This window comes from Carassius carassius, chromosome 1 (genome assembly GCF_963082965.1).
Source record: "Carassius carassius chromosome 1, fCarCar2.1, whole genome shotgun sequence".
Classification (NCBI taxonomy): domain Eukaryota; kingdom Metazoa; phylum Chordata; class Actinopteri; order Cypriniformes; family Cyprinidae; genus Carassius; species Carassius carassius.
Window position 1 is genome coordinate 18,910,029 of NC_081755.1, and position 19,790 is coordinate 18,929,818.

The following is a 19,790-nucleotide window of genomic DNA, read 5'->3' on the forward strand; positions in this document are numbered from 1 at the left end:
AGTGGCCTGGCCAGATGGTGCAGTGACAACAATCTCTCTCTGAACATGGAGAAGACAAAGGAGATTGTTGTAGTCTTCAGGAGAGCACAAACTCAGCACGTTCCTCTGACCATCAACGGTGTGACTGTGGAGAGAGTGAGTAGCACCAAGTTCCTGGGTGTGCACATCACAGAGGACCTCTCCTGGACTGAAAACACCGCAGCACAGGCCAAGAAATCACAACAGCGTCTCTTCTTTCTCCGCAAACTGATGAGAGCCAGAGCCTCAGCCCCCATCATGTACACCTTCTACAGAGGCACCATCGAGAGCATCCTGACGAGCTGCATCACTGTGTGGTATGGCGCCTGCAACGCGTCCTGCTGAAAGACTCTGCAACGCATAGTGAGAGCAGCTGAGAAGATCATTGGTGTCTCTCTCCCCTCCCTCCAGGACATTTATGGAACACGTCTCACCCGCAAAGCCCTCTGCATCACAGGTGATCCCACTCACCCATCACACAGCTTCTTCAGCCTGCTACCATCAGGGAGGAGACTGCAGAGTCTCCAGGCCAGGACCAGCAGACTGAAGGACAGCTTCATCCACCAGGCTGTCAGGAAGCTGAACTCACTCCCGAACTTGCCCCCCCTCCCCTCTTCTGCCCCAGGCACCACTGAACTATGAACCTTTTAAGGAGTGCATGATGGGTGTTCTGGAGGAACTTGCCACTGACAAATCTACGGACAGAATAATTGTGTCTGTTAAGCAGATACCTCTGTCTGCTAAAACTGCTGTTCGTCGTGTCCATGTTTTGGCAGAGGATGTCCAGCGACTTGTAATTGATGAGATCAAAGAAGCCAGATACCTATCGCTGGCTATTGAGGAGTCCACCGGCAATATTGACATTTCCCAAATGTCCATTTTCGTCAGATATTTTAATGGCAAAAATTTAAAAGAGGAGCTGCTGGCCTTGATTCCACTGGAGGGCCTGACCACTGGCGCTATTATCTTTGGTAAGCTGGAGGAACTATTTCAAAAGCATGGACTGTCATTTGAAAAAGTCAACCTGGTTGTCACAGATGGTGCTCCTGCCATGATTGGCAGAAACGGGAGTAGTGAGCAGAATTAAGGCTGTCGCTCCCAGCATTAACGCACTTCACTGTCTCATTCACCAAAGCGTGCTGTGCGCAAAATTAAGTGGCGATCTTAAAGAGGTTATGGACAAAACAATGAAAATAATAAACTTCATCAGGGGGAATTCAAGCACCGTTTATTCCGAAAATTTGTGCATGAATCTGAAGGCTCTTATGATGACCTCTTACTCCACAACGACGTGCGCTGGCTCAGTAAGGGCAAAGCACTGGAGCGTTTCGTTGAACTCCGGGATCAAGTTGTGGATTTTTTAATGCAAAGTCAATCAAAAGTGGCAGCTGACCACCTGTGCATCATTCAAGACACAGAATACATGTGCAACGTTGCATTTTTAACAGACATATTTTCTCATTTGAACGTACTAAATTTACAACTACAGGGGAAAGAAAAAACTGTGGTGAATATGGTGGAAAAACTTGATGCCTTTGGAAACAAACTTGATCTTTTCCACGAAGATTTGTTGTCGGGGAGGGTGCTACACTTTATCACACTTAAGACAGTGGGTCACAGCAAGGTCACAGAGAACATGAAGACATTTATCACACAGCTGAGGGAAAATTTATCTGCCAGATTTGATGACTTTGCCATTTCCAGGGATGTCATTGGATTTGTGTGTGACCGTTCACTATCAGCCCAGGTGGAGAATTCTCCGCTAATGTGAGGAAGGTGATGCCCCTGGATGAGGTGGCTATTCAAAGTGAACTGATTGACATCCAGGCAGCTGGTGACATGAAGGCAGCTCACCATGGTTCTGAAAGCTTGAGCGCCTTTTGGGTGGCTTGTCCCCAAGAGTATAAAACACTGAAGACATTGGCCATGTATGTGCTCACCATGTTCGGATCAACATACACCTGTGAAGCAGCGTTCACAAAAATGAACTCTATAAAAACGTATGAGAGGAACCGACTGTCAAACCAGTCTTTGGAGGACTGCTTGCGCATAAGCCTGAGAGCTGTCAAGCCGGATGTCAAAAAGATGGTGTTGGAGGGGAAATGTAACTTCTCCCATTAAGCAAACATAGGTATTTTAGTCTGAGATTTTCTCTGTTTTACTTTATTTGTGTTTATTTGTTGGATCACAGGCTACTTTAATTGTATGTAAATAGTAACATTTCTAATAACTGAGGCCTGTCGCTTTTATTTGTCATTAGAACTATTGGCTGATGTGCAAGGCTTGCAATTACCATGTTCTTCTCTGTTATGTTGATGGTTGTTATTGAGACACCGCAATTGTGTGCAAATCCCAGGAAAGGAAAATTTTGACATTTGTGAAAAAATGAGCACATGAAACAAAATATGTTCAATGAGAGCAACGCGTTTATCGTCATTCTTGACTGAAGGCAGGCTATGGCACAAGCTACTTTCAGAAGGCTTTTTTTTTTCGTTAGATTTAAAAATAAATAAATATGGAACGGACCCGAATATTCGAATATTCGTTTGGTGGGTTGGTATTCAATTTGAAAATTTGACATTCGAATATTCATTTTTTTGTTTTTGTTTTTTTGCACACCTGGGATCCCCCGCGAAACTGTTCTCATTCCCCCTTGAATAAGGCCAGTGACACACTGGCTGCGTGAGTGTCTCAGCTGTGTGGCGTGTCCGTTTTTATTTCGGCTCCCATATTTAACAGGTTGGAGTTTGCACACTGAAACACGCGTCTCAGGCGCGCTCGAGCCACGCGGAAAATGCGTGCATGCTAGAAATAGAACCGACGCGTGTTCCAGCAACGGGAGTGTTCTCTGGCTAGAGCGCAGAACAGTGGAGTTTGTATGGACCGAAGAGTATGCCTGAGCTTGTGTTTTGTTGCTTTGAAATTGTGGAAAATAGAATAATAGAAACAAAATGTATTAGCATTTTTACTCGTTATTATCAATCTAAATTAATCTTGTTTTTAATTTAACTTAATTTCATTTTGTCTTTATTTCGTTTTTTCTTCATTTAAATTTAGTTTTTTCTTTATTTAAATTTCGTTTTTCTTTATAGAGCGCAGGATCGTGACGTGAGCGGATCACAGTAACGCAAGGCATTGTGGGATTTTAGGACACGGAGGTTACGGGAGAAGCGTATTGGTATATTTTAGAAGTAGGCTAATTCAGTTTAGAAAAACGACAGAATGGTGAACGCATGTTGCATTGTAAACTGTCATAATCGTTCTCACGATCGGCGTAGAAAACGTAAAACAAATGGAGTACGATTTTTCAGCTTTCCCGCTTGAAAAAAAACAATGGAAATCATGTCGTAACACAACAACCGTAACATTAACTTCAATTACGAAAGAGTAACTAGATAACTTTGCAAAACTAAGTTAGCTGGCTGCATAGCTATAAAATTTAGCTATAAAGGAAGGAATCTCTATAACGTATGTAACTGTTACATTATGTATCTGTAACCGTTCATCCGATCAACTTTACACTTGAGTGTGGAGTTCTCTTACGAGAGCTCTCTCGTACTGCGTCTTAGCTAAGACGCTACGGGAAAAGTCTCTTTTCACGAAATACTGAAGCAAAAAATTATCCTTAATTTTGTATTTTTGTACAAACGAGTCTCGGCCGCGAGTGGTCTGCACCAGCGCCCCCCCCCCTCTCGTTCCCGGCTGGATGGTATTTCCCTTTCGGATGAGCGTACTTCTCAAAGCCCGCCTCATTTCTTCCTGAGCTTCACGAAGAGGTGGCGAAGGCTTGGAACGCTCCATATTCAGCGCAAACTCGTTCGTCTGTCTCACTAGCATTCTCCACACTGATGATGCTAAAAACAGGAACTACCAGTCACTTCCGCCGGTGGAACAGGCGATAGCGACGCACCTTTTTCCGCCCTCTGCTGGACGGCGGCAAAAGCGGTGTTGCCATCTAATGCCAGCTGTGTGACGCTGCGGCTGCACTACTCGTGATGGCTGCTTCATCGAAGCGCAGGTGTACGAGTTCCGCTGTGTCCGAGCTCTCACCCAAGCGCGCCGCTGTTTCAGTTCCAGGAATTGTGACTGTCTCAGCGTTTTCTGCAACGCGCAAGCCTGCACAGTTGCCCGCTTGCCTGCACACAAAAGCTGTTATCACAACAGCTTCAGCAACGCAGCTCGAGACCCCCGTTCTCGCTCTACCGGCCGTCGCCCCGCGCCGCGGGGACCGCAGCAGAGGATTACGGTGAGGCCGGGAGCCCCGAAGCCATCCTAGGAAAGCCATCTATGCATGCTGCATGACGCTGCGTCTGCACTACACATGATGGCTGCTTCTTCGAAGCGCCGGTGTACGAGTTCCGCTGTGGCCGGGCTCTCACCTAAGCGCGCCGCTGTTTCAGTTCCAGAGATTGTGACTGTTTCAGCATCTTTTGCAATGCGCAAGCCTGTATGGTTGCCCACTTGCCTGCACACAAAAACCATTATCACGGCTACCCAGATATTTCCCGAAAAAGGTGTAATTTCTGGTGTCCCGGCCACGGCCGATGGTGCTATAAATGTAGTGACGATGCCCACTGCTCAGTGCCCATCTCCACATATAAGCACAGCCCTTCACACAGGGCTCGCGCCCATAAAAGCGACTCAAGTCGATCACGCGCACTACATAGTAGACGTGCCCACTCCTCAGTGCCCACAATCACTATGTCACACGCGTCATGTGGTTTCTGTAAAAACGAAACCCATGCATGTTCGTCCGGCCACGGCCGATGGTGCTATAAATGTAGTGACGATGCCCACTCCTCAGTGCCCATCTCCACATGTAAGCACAGCCCTGCACACAGGGCTCGCGCACATAAGATCGACACAGATCGGTCGAGCGCGCCGCATAGTAAACGTGCCCACATACACTATGTCACATACGACGCGTGGCTTCTGTAGAAACGAGGCCCGTGCACGTACGCTCTGCACAGGCAGACAGCGAGTTGAAAGTGGTAAATGTGCTCATATGCAGCCCACAGTTACTCGCAGACATATCGAGTCCCACGGGACCTGCTCAGCCTTCCCCCAGTCGGTTAAGCGCCGGGACGGGGTCGAGGAGGAGCGATCTGCCCGCTGTTATCAGCGCGCTCCCCGCTTTAAATGCGCAGCACACCCGAGCGCCGCCGTTGCCCAGTCAACAGAGCGCGCTTCGCATCCAGCCCTTAGCCATTCATGCAGATGCATGGTCAGCGCTTACAGGGGTTTCGGATTGGGTGCTAGACATTATAAAGAGAGGCTACTCGCAACAGTTTTTTTCGACGCCCTCCGCGCTTTTCAGCGCGCGTCGAAACTATGGTCAAAACAGAAGTAGCACATACTTCGGGCCGAAATATCAAAACTGTTGAACAAAGGGGCTGTAGAGCCTGTGTCTCAAGCTCAAAGCGAGGGGGGGCTGTACAGCAGATACTTTCTGGTGCCCAAGAGAGACGGGGGTCTCAGGCCCATACTGGATCTAAGACAGCTGAACAAGGCATTGATGAAACACAGTTTCAAAATGCTTACGACCAGGAAACTCCTCGGTGGTTCATGTCAATAGATCTGAGGGACGCGTATTTTCTAATACAGATAGCGTCGATATTTGAGATTCGCCTTCGAGGGCCAGGCATACCAGTTTACAGTCCTCCGTGGCTCCTCGTACGTTTACGAGGTGCATGGATGCAGCGCTCGCTCCTCTCAGACTCAGAGGCATGCGAGTGCTGGATTATTTGGACGACTGGCTGGTTCTGGCCCGATCACGAGCGGAGCTCGTGGACCACAGGGCCGTTTTACTCGATCACCTCGAGAAGCTCGGCCTCAGTGTCAATTGGGCGAAGAGTTTGCTGAACCCCAGTCAGACGATTCTGTTTCTGGGTATAGTTCTGAACTCGTGTTCCATGACGGCGCGGATGTCACCACAGCAGGTGATGGGCATTCAGCGCGCAGCGAGTTCTTTCTGCTGCGGCACGACCGTGTCGCTCAAACACTGTCAGAAGATGCTGGGCCTCATGGCCTCAGCATCTCCGGCTCTGCAACTGGGCCTGCTCCGCATGCGCCCCCTGCAGTTCTGGCTGAAGACGCGGGTGCCGCGCAGAGCGTGGGCGTCTGGCCAGCTGCATCTCAAGGTCAATCAGAGCTGTGTCACAGCTCTGGCACCTTGGACAGCGAACGGCCTGGGGACTTCCCCGAATGTGAAGATGGTGTCGACAGACGCCTCCACTTCGGGATGGGGAGCGCTGCTCGAGGGCAGACCGTCCTTTGGCCTATGGTCAGAACGGGAAAAGCTCCATCATATCAACTGTCTGGAAATGCTGGCAGTGGAGAACGTGCTGATGCGCTTTTGTCCCCAAATCAAGGATCACCACGTCTTAGTCCGTTCGGGCAACATGTCTGTGGTGTCCTACATAAATCGCCAGGGCGGTCTCGGGTCCTGAAACCTGTACAGGCTAGCGGAACGCCTCCTGGTTTGGGCTCAGTGCAACGTGCGTTCGCTGAGGGCAGTGCATGTGCCTGGCCTACAGAATCTGGGTCCAGACAGGCTGTCCAGAAGCAATGTTCCTACGGGCGAATGGTCTCTACACCAGCAAACAGTCCGGCTGTTGTAGGAGAGATTTGGCAGGGCGGAGGTGGACCTCTTCGCGTCCCACGAAAACGCTCACTGCCCTGCGTTCTTTTCCAAGAACGAAAGCGCGCTGTCATGGGAATGGCCGTGCTGCCCGCTTTATGCTTTCCCTCCCGTCTCCCTCCTTCCGCAGGTGATAGAACGGGTGAGAGAAACGAGATGTTCAATACTGCTTGTAGCACCTCTTTGGAAGAACCAACCATGGTTCCCAGATTTGATGCAGTTAGCAGATGTCGCCCCGTGGCCAGTACCGTTGAGGAGGGACCTCCTCTCGCAGGCCAGGGGCTCGATTTGGCACCCTCAACCGGAGTTGTGGTCCCTCCATGTGTGGGCGCTCAACGGTTACCCGCTGATCTCGCAGTGGGAGTGCTGAATACCATCACTCAGGCTAGAGCTCCGTCGACAGGACGTCTGTATGCCTCGAAGTGGTCGGTGTTCTCCAGCTGGTGCACAGCTCGAGGATATTCGCCCCTTAGTTGTGAGGTGACGGAGGTTCTCTCCTTCCTACAGGAGCTGTTGGATAAGGGCAGAGCCCCATCCACGCTCAAAGTTTATGTGGCGGCCATCGCAGCGTTTTCTGAAACAGCGCTCGGTCAGTCAATAGGAAGGAATGATTTGGTCATCCGGTTCCTCAGAGGAGCTAGGAGGCTGAATCCTCCCAGACCTCCATCAGTCCCTATGTGGGACCTCGCGGCGGTTATGGAGTCCATGAAGGGTCCCCCTTTTGAGCCTATCCAATCGGTTAGCCTTCAGCATCTGTTGTTCAAGACAGTATTCTTGTTGGCTCTCGCTTCGGTGAAGCGTGTGGGTGATTTGCACGCGCTCTCGGTGAGCCAGTCGTGCTTGGAGTTTGGGCCTAATGACTCAAGGGTCATACTCAAACCTAGGCACGGTTATGTGCCGAAATCCCTCAACACGCCGTTTCGGGCTCAGGTTATTGCCCTGTCTGCCCTGCCGGTGTCAGGAGAGGATAGAGACTCGAGTCTTCTTTGCCCTGTCAGGGTTTTAAGAGCTTATGTGTCTCGCTCTGCTGCCTTTCGGCAGACGGAGCAGCTGTTTGTCTCATTCGGTGGACGTTCCAAGGGAATGGCTGTTTCGAGACAGACTCTATCCAGATGGATAGTTGACGCCATAGCGTTAGCTTATGCTTCCAGGGGCCTTCAGTGCGCGTTGGGCGTCAGAGCACACTCCACAAGAGGCGTCGCCTCGTCGTGGGCGTGGTCTAATGGGATCTCCTTGCAGGATATATGTATGGCGGCAGGTTGGGCCTCGCCGTCTACATTTATCAGGTTCTATAACCTGGAGGTTCCCGCCTTGCAAGCAAGGCTGCTGTCGGTATAGTCGAATCAGGGCCCTGAGGGGAATTCTGAGTTCATGAGCGCTATGCGCTCCCGACTGTTATATGGGCAGTATTGCGTAAGACCCGCATTGCCACATTGGTCAGGCTTTGCCGCGGCTGTGTGATGTCATATTGCCGCATCTACGGATGCTGCTAGTTATGGGACGGAGGGCTTTCCCCCTTTTCTGTCCTGGACTTTCTGTGAGTCCCTCAGGTGACTGTGCACTGTAAATCCTGGGCGTTGCTTCAGGTTTATTGGTGTGTGATCCCTGCGCGCACGGCGTTTTGCATTGGGTTCCCGTAGCATCTTAGCTAAGACGCAGTACGAGAGAGCTCTCGTAAGAGAACGCACTCGGTTACTAAACGTAACCTCGGTTCTCTCTAGAAGAGCGAACGAGTACTGCGTTCTCTGCCGTGCGCAGGATTCACTCTGGTTCGCTTCGGCGATGAAATAAATCAGGTGAGTCAGCCTTTTCGAGCTCCTTTTATAGGTTGGGCCACCCGTTTCGGCGGGAAGTGGCAAGAAGGGCGCGAAGCGCCCTTATTGGTCTGATGTTGCATCAGCCTGCGCTTGATAGGCTGTGCAGTTGCCGCAGAACAAGCCAATGAGCGAACGAGTCGTCTCATCTATGGCTGTTTACTGCTGCAAATGCGCTTTACAAAAATACAAAATTAAGGATAATTTTTTGCTTCAGTATTTCGTGAAAAGAGACTTTTCCCATAGCGTCTTAGCTAAGACGCAGTACTCGTTCCCTCTTCTAGAGAGAACCGAGGTTACGTTTAGTAACCGAGTACGTTATTTGGATGAGCAGGGATTCAGACAACTGCAAGCACATACTAAGAAATTCTGTTTTGTTTTTTCAGGAAAACCAGTCTATGAAATACTGGAGTGTCATCCTGACTGGGTACCATCATTACACCTTGGCCACACAGAAGTCAAAACAACACACACACACACACACACACACACACACAGTGTTTTAACCGGAGGACGAAGAGACAGCAGGCTGCACAGGGGTCACAGGTGGATGATGCTGTACCTCCAGATGAAGCTGCACAGAGGTCACAGGTGGATGATGCTGCACCTCCAGATGAAGATGCACAGAGGTCACGGGAGGATGAAGCTGCACCTCCAGATGAAGCTGCACAGAGGTCACAGGAGGATACCAACAGAGAACAGCAGGAATGCAGTTTTTGTAGCCACAGGCGTGCTGAAATTAACCGCTTGCTGAAGGAGAACTGGATACTGAAGAAAGAGCTCTCCCAAAAGAAGATGGATGAGCATTTCTTTAAAGATGATGATGTGAAGGTAAAGTACTACACTGGGCTTCCATGTTTTGCTGTTTTGATGGGCGTGCTGCAGCAGCCCAGCAAACATTGGTCCGACGGCGACGTCGTGTGCCCGGTCAAAAATAGTCGCGGTAGGATGGCATAAATCAGTAGAAATATGTAACACAGAACATTTCCTAAAAATGCATTCAGATATGTTTGTACATGTCTATAGTTCTATGGGGTTGCATGTAAAATTGTTTCTTTGACTTTTAGCTACTTGTAGTTCAATATTTACCTGTGTTGTGAATCATTTGTGAACGGACGTCACTATTTGACGTCTTTTACACGTGCATTACACGTCCATCGTGACCCTCTATGAAATCCTTGTGGAATATGCAAAAGCTGTGCTTACACCTTGATTAATACTGCAATAATTAAGTTAACTGCACCAAGTAGTTTTTAAGAGGTTTTAAAGAGGTTGTAAATAGACGTCCACTGACGTCTTTTACACGTCTTGTCACGGTTGTGAAAAGACTCCAAACAAGACTAGCAGGAACAAAAATTTTTTTAATACAAAGTAAATATATTTACTTTATCTTGTTTAAATAAATTATAATGACAAACTGCCCAGTGTGGTTAAGTGATTGCCATGCTACAATTTTGTCATTATTTCAACCATTATGTATTTGTTATTATTTTTATGGAATCTATGCATATACATGTAAAACAGATATATATCCGGTCACCATTTCTGTCTGAGTTGTATGTAATTGCGAAAACGGTGCTGCCAAGATGTAGACACGAAACAGTAATATATTTCGTGATATTACAAAATCCTGCGATATGATAGATTATCTCGCGAGATCTCGCTTTTTTCCGGAAGTTCCGGAGCAGGCAAACATGAGGAGAGGACTCGAAGAGGACTCGAGGAGGGAGATGTATCGATATATATTATATAAAATCTACTGTTGGGTAAGTACATTTTGTATTATTTGATTAACGTGCTTGAGTTTTACTCATTTGACATGAAGGAACCGAGAGAAATGATGCCCACGTTGTCAACTGAAATTCACTGAGTATGGCTAAAATTCGCTAACGTTAGTAGGCTAAAAGTTACTTATATTGATGAAATTTTTATTGGTACGCTTTAATTAATTATTCAGGGGACATCACAGCCCTCCTGTCTTATCAGAAATGTCCTGTTCACTTTCTCAAAGTTACACATCCAGTTAAGGGTGTTTCTCAACGGCAACACATTAAAACACAACATCTTTTATTCAATAAAAATAAAATCTAATGCATGTTGATTACCTTTTTCTAATGTTTCATTCATGATTCATTCATTTTGTTCCAAGGTTTTTTATTTATTTATTTTTTTAGCTGTAGACCATAAAGATATTTTGAAAATAAGTGCATGTCATTTATCTCAAATTTTTTATTTTATTTATTTTAAAAATAAATATATTCTCTTCCCTCAGATGCTGTGAAGAGTTAGAGTCTCTGAGACTGATGCAGCGATGGCAGAACACCTGAAGCTCGATCCAGGAAGAGATGAGGGTGGAGGTTACAATTTTCTCACCCTCTGTGTGCTGTGCCTTGACCAATATGTGCCCTAGTGTTGTCATGAAACCATAAAACATGCCATAAACCTTATGAACTGCATATGTTGCATACCATGTGTTAAAGTTAACCATGTGTTATTAAAGTTAATAGAGTTATTTAGCCTACCCCACATAACTTCACCTTTAAACAGCTTCATGTTTAACTGCTTCTTTTTTCTCTATTCAATTTTATCTTATTCTTCACATTGTCTTGTTTTTTTATTGTATTGCCTCCTTGAAATGTATTCTAACTGTCTTAATCTGTAAGGTGTCCTTGAGTGCTATGAAAGGCACCCACAAATAAAATGTATTATTACTATTATTATTATAAATGATGGAATAAATGATGGAAAACTATGTCAATTCTAAATCTTTTTATTTGTGTCACATAACATGAACTTAGTGCAATGCTGAAGTAAATATGGTAAGTAAATAAGTAATTATAACAGGACTTGCACAGTAACAATGTAGTGCAAATATAACAGGTAAAATAAATAACAGGCACTTATAACAGGACCTGCACAGTAACAATGTAGTGCAAATATAACAGGTAAAATAAATAACAACTTGAACTTAGTGCAATGTTGAAGTAAATATGGTAAGTAAAAAAGTAATTATAACAGGACCTGCACAGTAACAATGTAGTGCAAATATAACAGTATATAACAAATATAATTTCAAGAAATGACAACATGTCAAAAAAAAAGGCACTATGTACGAACTATTCACTATACCACAGCCGTGTCCTAAAAGATGGCCGCCGCTACTGCGCGATGACGTAGTTGCCCATTCTCTATTTAAATCTACCCTTACTGTGCCAATTTGTTAGTCAGAAAAATATTAGACTACCTTAAAAGTATTGCTTAATTTAACAGACATGTGTGTGTGTGCATTTTATATCACTAGTGCAGTGTCCGTTCTTGGAGCATAAGCCCTGCCCGCGTGAGGTGCGCCGCTTCCCGCTCGCGCTGTTCTGACTGTAGTTTACTAAAAGTTTATTCATTCTGAATGTGTCGCGTCTCGCGTGTCCATCTATATTGCACCAAATGCGACACTGCACTCCCTTGTGAAGTCGATTGGATGAACGGTTCTCGAAATAATAAAAATGCAAACGGACATACAGACACATTCCTGCCTTTATTAGAGATAAACATATGTTCAGCCCCTCCTTTCGAAGCTTAGAATCGTCGATATTCATTACTACCGAAGCTTCGAAGCTCAAAAAATAGTATTCGGACCAGCCCTAAACTTTTTCCTCTTACAAGGCTATTCCTGAATTCAGTATTATAAGTTATATATTAAAAAAAAAACTAAAAACAAACAACTAAAAACTAAAAAAAAAAAACTAAACCAGCAGCATACCGAGATGGAAATATAGAGTAGAATGGATGGTTAGATGCATGATGGGATAGTATTAACAAAAAATAATAATAAAATAATAATATAAAGGTCTTTCCAGCATTAAGGTAATAACATTACTGTTTTCTTATCCCTTCAAAATCACTTAAGTTGTCAATTAATGAAGCTATTTTTTACATCATGTGCATTTTGTTGATAATGAGAGAACTTGAGTTTAATCGTGAGGACGTTTTATTAATCCATCCAGTTTCAAATATTTAGCATATATATATATATAAAATATACACTCACTGGCCATTTTGTTAGGTACACCTTGCTAATACCAGGTTGGAGTCCCTTTTGGCTTCAGAACTGCCTTAAAGGTGCCATAGAATGCAAGAATCACTTTTATGAGGTGTTTGAACACAGAGTGTCCCCTGTCATCCAGCGCAGCTGCCCCCTCAAGCATCAGGTCGCGGAGCAACATCAAAAAGAACAGCGGAGACCGGCCGAGAGTTAGGAGTAGCTGAAGCCTTTGCGAAATCTGTAAAATACAACGAGAAGTGCATCGACTCCAAATGCGAATCCACTGTCCTGGTGGGCCAGTGGTGACGCGATAATCAGTCTAGATTTCCGCTGCTGTCCAAAGTCGCACACAAATACGTGTAATACATGTTAGAACTCTTTGATTTCTTAAAAAAAAAAAAATACAAATGATAAACAAAATGTTTTAAAACGTGTCTCACTTGTCAGTTAAAAAAGCAACAATATATGCTACATAACTCAACGATAGAGCTTTGTATGCAGCAAAATCAGGATAAATTAGGTATGTAAAAAAAAAAAAAAACGGCGGTAATACCGCATATCACGCTATTGAGCCACCCATAATAACCGCAGGGGAAATTTCTTAACCGCGACAGCCCTACGCCCATTTATGACACTATTAGCATATAAAAAAGACCTGAGTGAGAAGCTGCGGTTCGCCATTACTGTTCCCTTGCTGTAACTGCTGGAGATACAATGTCAGCACCAAAGAGCCATTAAAAGTGTTCTGTGTTTGGATGCACCAACAAACATAGGAGTCTCTATTCTAAAAAAAGGAAAGTTCTATACTTTGTTCTAGGGCTGTGCATGCGCTTTTCATCAGTAAAGGCGCTCCTGTAATTAGTAGTTTATCTCTAGCACGTGCGTTCAGATCAGGGTTGCCAGGTTTCACAACAAATCCTGCCCAGTTGCTTTCTAAAAACTAGTACAAAGCTAGACCAATCGCGTTTCCTGGAGGTTCCCCGATAAAAATTGCATCCCGGGGTTAAAATATACGTGTTTTGGCAGGATTGCCTTGGTAAAATTTGCATTTTAGGGATTAAATATCACGTTATTGGGGGGGTCGCTTCAACCCTCGGACAGGAAAAACAACCGCGGACTTGACAACACTGGTTCAGGTGGAGCAGCTTTTATACACAGAGCCGTAGTCCACCGACAAGCTAAACAAAATCGCTTTCAAAATCGACAAAGAATCGTCCTGCGATTTTGAAATCGATTTTGTGTAGATTGTCAGTGAACTACGGCTCTGTGTAGTAAATGCCAACCAGTGTTGCCGAGTCTTCGGTTTATTTTTTATCTACTTAACCTTATTTTGGGGACAAATGTGTACCAAGTGAGTTAAAATTTAAATAAAAGCAAGATATATATATATATATATATATATATATATATATATATATATATATATATATATATATATATATATACAACCCGAATTCCGGAAAAGTTGGGACGTTTTTTAAATTTTAATAAAATGAAAACTAAAAGACTTTCAAATCACATGAGCCAATATTTTATTCACAATAGAACATAGATAACATAGCAAATGTTTAAACTGAGAAAGTTTACAATTTTATGCACAAAATGAGCTCATTTCAATTTTGATTTCTGCTACAGGTCTCAAAATAGTTGGGACGGGGCATGTTTACCATGGTGTAGCATCTCCTTTTCTTTTCAAAACAGTTTGAAGACGTCTGGGCATTGAGGCTATGAGTTGCTGGAGTTTTGCTGTTGGAATTTGGTCCCATTCTTGCCTTATATAGATTTCCAGCTGCTGAAGAGTTCGTGGTCGTCTTTGACGTATTTTTCGTTTAATGATGCACCAAATGTTCTCTATAGGTGAAAGATCTGGACTGCAGGCAGGCCAGGTTAGCACCCGGACTCTTCTACGACGAAGCCATGCTGTTGTTTTAGCTGCAGTATGTGGTTTTGCATTGTCCTGCTGAAATAAACAAGGCCTTCCCTGAAATAGACGTTGTTTGGAGGGAAGCATATGTTGCTCTAAAACCTTTATATACCTTTCAGCATTCACAGAGCCTTCCAAAACATGCAAGCTGCCCATACCGTATGCACTTATGCACCCCCATACCATCAGAGATGCTGGCTTTTGAACTGAACGCTGATAACATGCTGGAAGGTCTCCCTCCTCTTTAGCCCGGAGGACACGGCGTCCGTGATTTCCAACAAGAATGTCAAATTTGGACTCGTCTGACCATAAAACACTATTCCACTTTGAAATAGTCCATTTTAAACGAGCCTTGGCCCACAGGACACGACGGCGCTTCTGGACCATGTTCACATATGGCTTCCTTTTTGCATGATAGAGCTTTAGTTGGCATCTGCTGATGGCACGGTGGATTGTGTTTACCGACAGTGGTTTCTGAAAGTATTCCTGGGCCCATTTAGTAATGTCATTGACACAATCATGCCGATGAGTGATGCAGTGTCGTCTGAGAGCCCGAAGACCACGGGCATCCAATAAAGGTCTCCGGCCTTGTCCCTTACGCACAGAGATTTCTCCAGTTTCTCTGAATCTTTTGATGATGTTATGCACTGTAGATGATGAGATTTGCAAAGCCTTTGCAATTTGACGTTGAGGAACATTGTTTTTAAAGTTTTCCACATTTTTTTACGCAGTCTTTCACAGATTGGAGAGCCTTTGCCCATCTTTACTTCTGAGAGACTCTGCTTCTCTAAGACAAAGCTTTTATAGCTAATCATGTTAAAGACCTGATATCAATTAACTTAATTAATCACTAGATGTTCTCCCAGCTGAATCTTTTCAAAACTGCTTGCTTTTTTAGCCATTTGTTGCCCCCGTGCCAACTTTTTTGAGACCTGTAGCAGGCATTAAATTTTAAATGAGCTAATTAAGTGAATAAAAGTGTAAAATTTCTCAGTTTAAACATTTGCTACGTTATCTATGTTCTATTGTGAATAAAATATTGGCTCATGTGATTTGAAATTCCTTTAGTTTTCATTTTATTAAAATTTTAAAAACGTCCCAACTTTTCCGGAATTCGGGTTGTATATATATATATATATATATATGTATACGTGTAATTAGGACGTGGTGCCAATGATAATCAGGGAGGAGGCAGCTGACTCGTCACAATACATATGTTTTGGTTGGATGCTGAGGTCTATGTTATGTTATGAAGGAATTTACTCGGGAAATGCTCTGAACTATTCACTGTATTATGTTTACTTCAATGAATATGTGAATAAATTAATTGGCTTGAGATTTTTGTTAACAAGGTAATTTTCTAATCTACAACATGAAAAACTTTGCATTTGGAAATTGGGGAAAAACTCTGCTTGAATTCCTGGGAACCTTGTGTCACTATTTTGTAACCCAACAAAATCTAATTAGCATATTTTTGGAATATTTCAGTATGCATTTAAAACTATCCAAGGATGAGTAGGATAAATAAAATGAAACTAAATGAGTACATTTTGATGAGAAACTTTACAGTGACAAGGCATTGTTTGAAAGTTTTAAAGGGGTTAAATTTTTTTACATAAAATACCATAATAATTTGGAAGTAACTATTTTCTGTCCTGTTTTTGACCCCCCCTCATCAGAAAGCTCTGTTTGAATAGGTGTGGAGGATTGTAGACTCACTGTAGATTGTAGAAGTAAATGCCCACTACTATGATTTGCTAATAGTTGTGCATGTTTGACAGTCTGCGTCCTTCACAGATACACTTGGTCAATAGGGTGTCTTTAATTATTAAAAATCACACAATTAATCTTAAAATTAAATTGTGTGAAACAAAAACCTGAGTATGTTGAGTTGACAGTTTGGACTCCTCAGTCCAGCAGCGAGCAGTTTTCCTCCTGAATCCTGCAGATGATTGTTACTCAGGTCCAGCTCTCTCAGGGGGGAGTTTGATGATTGTAGAGCTGAAGCCACAATTTCACAGTGTCGATCAGTGAGATCACACCCTGCCAAACTGAAAACAGCAAGGACTCTGTTTAAAAGGCATGCTGATGTCCCCACCAGACTGAAATATTTTAAAGACTTGCTTAGTTCAATGCTTTAAAACCTGTCCTGGGGACCACCGTCATTTCACATTTTGGATGCCTCGTCATCAGTCACACCACAATTCAATTCAGGTCTTGGAGTCTCTACTAATGAGCTGATGAGTTAAATCAGATGTGCTGGATGAGGGAGACATCCAGAATGTGCATTGCTGGGGTACACAGGGCAAGTTTGCGAAACACTGTCATAGTTAACAAACTTTACCATATAAGATCATGTTAGTTCATTCACTATAAGATATATAAGATCATTCACTCTCTGATATAAGATCATTCACTCTCTGATCTGTTCCAAAAAAAAAAAAAAAAGTCCAAAAATTAAAACAAGTTCATGAAATAATTAAAATTACATTATGTATATCATAGCTGTAAATTTGTAAATATAAACATTGGGATTATTTGAGAGTTTTTGGTCAGGTTTAGAGCTAAACTCAGCAGGACACTGGCCCTCCAGGACTGGAGTTGATAATGATGAGTTACTTTATTACATAAACCAACTATATTGACTTAAATCACCTAAACAACTGCCACAGATTTGGACTACATTTACTGATTAAGTTGAAAAAGAATGAAGCATATTTTTTTTTTACATTCTACAAAAAAAAAAAAACTAATAGCATTGATTGCTTGAGAATGAAAACATCACTCAGTGTTGTGATAAACATTTATGCTTGTGAGAAAAAAGTAAAATAACAATAAATAAAATAATTAAACACATCAAAGTTCCATCACAACTTATGTTGAATCTTATATTAAATATAATTATGTTAATTTTTCCACACTTACACAACTTTTCTGCAGTTCCTCACAGCAGGTAACAGTCTCAATCGACCCTCTCTAGCGTTGATATTGTACTGTTTAATATCAAACTCATCCAGCACCTCCTCTGACATCAGGATCATGTTTGCCAAAGTTGAGCATTGTGCAAGAGAGAGCTTTTTTCTTTTTGTTTTAGAGTTTAAAAATGCCTGCATTTCTTTAATAACAGAGTTATCCTTCATCTCAATCAAGCAGTGTGACAGATTGATCCATCGTTCAGGACTGACGTTGTTTTTCTGACCTCGTTTGAGGTTTTGGGTTATTTTCTTGATGTTTTCTGGGTTGTTCTCTGTGTGTATCAGTACATCCTGTAAGAGTCTCTGATTGGACTCCAGTGAGACGCCATGAAGAAACCGAAGGAAAAGATCCAGGTGTCCAGTTTTACTCTTCAAGGCTTTATTCACTGCTTCCTTCAGAAACACGTCCAGAGGAATATTCTCACACTGAGTTCTGGACTTTCCCGTCAGGAACATCTTCAGAATCTCACTGTTCTTGTGTAAATAGCAGAAAAACACATACAGTGCTGCGAAAAACTCCTGAAAGCTCAGATGTACAAAACTGTAAAGCTTCCTCTGATAAATCACAGATTCCTCTCTAAAGATCTCAGTGCAGATCCCAGAATACACCGAGGCGTCAGTGACGTCTATGCCACTCTCTCTCAGGTCCTCCTCATAAAACATCACATTGCCCTTCATCAGCTGATTGAAAGCCAGTTCAGCAAGTTTCACAATCACTTCTCTGTTGGACTGCAGGAGTTTCTCTGGATCTCTCTCTTCATACTTCTGGTTCCTCATCTTTGTTTGAATGAGCAGGAAGTAGATGTACATTTCAGTCAGAGTTTGAGGGATTTCTGCACTGAGATCTTGTTTCAGGATGTTTTGAAGCACAGTGGATGAGATCCAGCAGAAGACGGGTATGTGACACATGATGTGGAGGCTTCTTGCTCTTCTGATGTGTAAGATGATTCTGCTGGCTTGATGCTCGTCACCGATTCTCTTCCTGAAATATTCCTCCTTCTGAGGGTCATTGAATCCCTGAATCTCTGTCACACGGTTGATGTAGTTGGAGGGGATCTGATTGGCTGCTGCTGGTCTGGTGGTGATCCAGATGAGAGCAGAGGGAAGCAGATCTCCTCTCAGGAGGTTTGACATCAACAGACCCACTGATGAAATCTCAGTCACATCAGAAACTTTCTGACTGTCTGAAAACATCAGTGTAATTCTGCTTTCATCCAGACCATCAAAGATGAAAACAACTTTACATTCATCATAAATCTTTGAGTCCAGATCTTGAAGTTCAGGATGAAAGTCTAGCAGAAGTCTGTGAAGACTGTACTGATGATCTTTAATCAAGTTCAGCTCTCTAAATGTAAGCACAAACATGAAATCTACATCCTGATTGTCTTTTCCCTCGGCCCAGTCCAGAATGAACTTCTGCACAGAGACGGTTTTTCCAATTCCAGCGATGCCTTTAGTAAGAACAGTCTTTATTGTGTCTTTCTTCTCTCTTCTCTTCTCCTCATATCCTGGTTCAGGTATAGGATTAAAGATGTCGTTGCAGTTGATTGGAGTGTCTTGGAGTGTCCTGTAACTTTTCTCCATCTGTAGCACTTCATGTTCTTCATTCACTCCTTCACTCTCTCCCTCTATGATGTACAGCTGTGTGTAAATCCTGTTCAGGAGGGTCTGATTCTCTTGTAGTTTGACTCCCTCAAATAAGCTCTCATACTTGTTCTTCATGCTGGTTTTGTGCTGGTCTTTGACTCTCTGCGGATCATCTTGCTCTGGTTGATGAGAATCGAGCTGCAGAGCTGCTTCTGTGTCATAATGACTGATGTGGTTCTGATAGCAGGAGGATGTGCTGGACGGACAGGACACATATCTGATCTGGTCAGCTCTCCCACCTCTGCAAAGATATTAAGAAGAACAGAGAGAGTTTTATCAAAACAGAGAAAATATTTAAATGTATTCAGTATTCGGTACTGATACCAGTGAAAATCCACGGTTCTCTGTACCAATTTCGGTACCAAGGCAAAACACAAAAATATGCTAATTAAAAAAAAAAACTTTTTATCACTAAAAATAAAACCAATGCCATTCTTTATGCTTAATTACAATTGTGTTTAAAGTTTTTCTACAGGTAATATAATTATGAAAAACAGTAAACAAGTTTCACCCAAATTTAATTTGTCTTTTAATTAATGAAATTTAAACACATTTTATTTTTTGTTAAAATTAAAACATGGAAGAAATATTGCGTGATTTATTTCTTTAAAAAAGAAAGTTTTATTCATTTTTTCAACAGTAGTAGCAGTATCACATACATTCTACTAAATAATATATATTTCTAGCACAATGCCTTTATGTAAAAATGAACTTTTATTTATATTTCAACCAA

The 19,790-nt window shown here is 43.1% G+C and overlaps 1 protein-coding gene across 11 annotated transcripts in view; it reads right to left on the reverse strand.

Moving 5' to 3' along the window:
* The window catches only part of LOC132140709 (NACHT, LRR and PYD domains-containing protein 12-like), a 538,723-nt gene that overhangs the window by 51,683 nt on the left and 467,250 nt on the right, over positions 1-19,790 (reverse strand). For 7 of the 11 annotated variants that reach the window (XM_059549627.1, XM_059549694.1, XM_059549660.1 and 4 more), the window contains exons 4-5: positions 17,361-19,298; positions 16,313-16,486 (exon numbers count right to left, since the gene is read on the reverse strand). In XM_059549627.1, coding sequence (XP_059405610.1) covers positions 16,313-16,486; positions 17,361-19,298 — 2,112 coding nt within the window. The remainder of the gene's footprint in view (positions 1-16,312; positions 16,487-17,360; positions 19,299-19,790) is intronic. The other 4 variants (XM_059549677.1, XM_059549669.1, XM_059549642.1 and 1 more) reach the window with 2 other exon arrangements.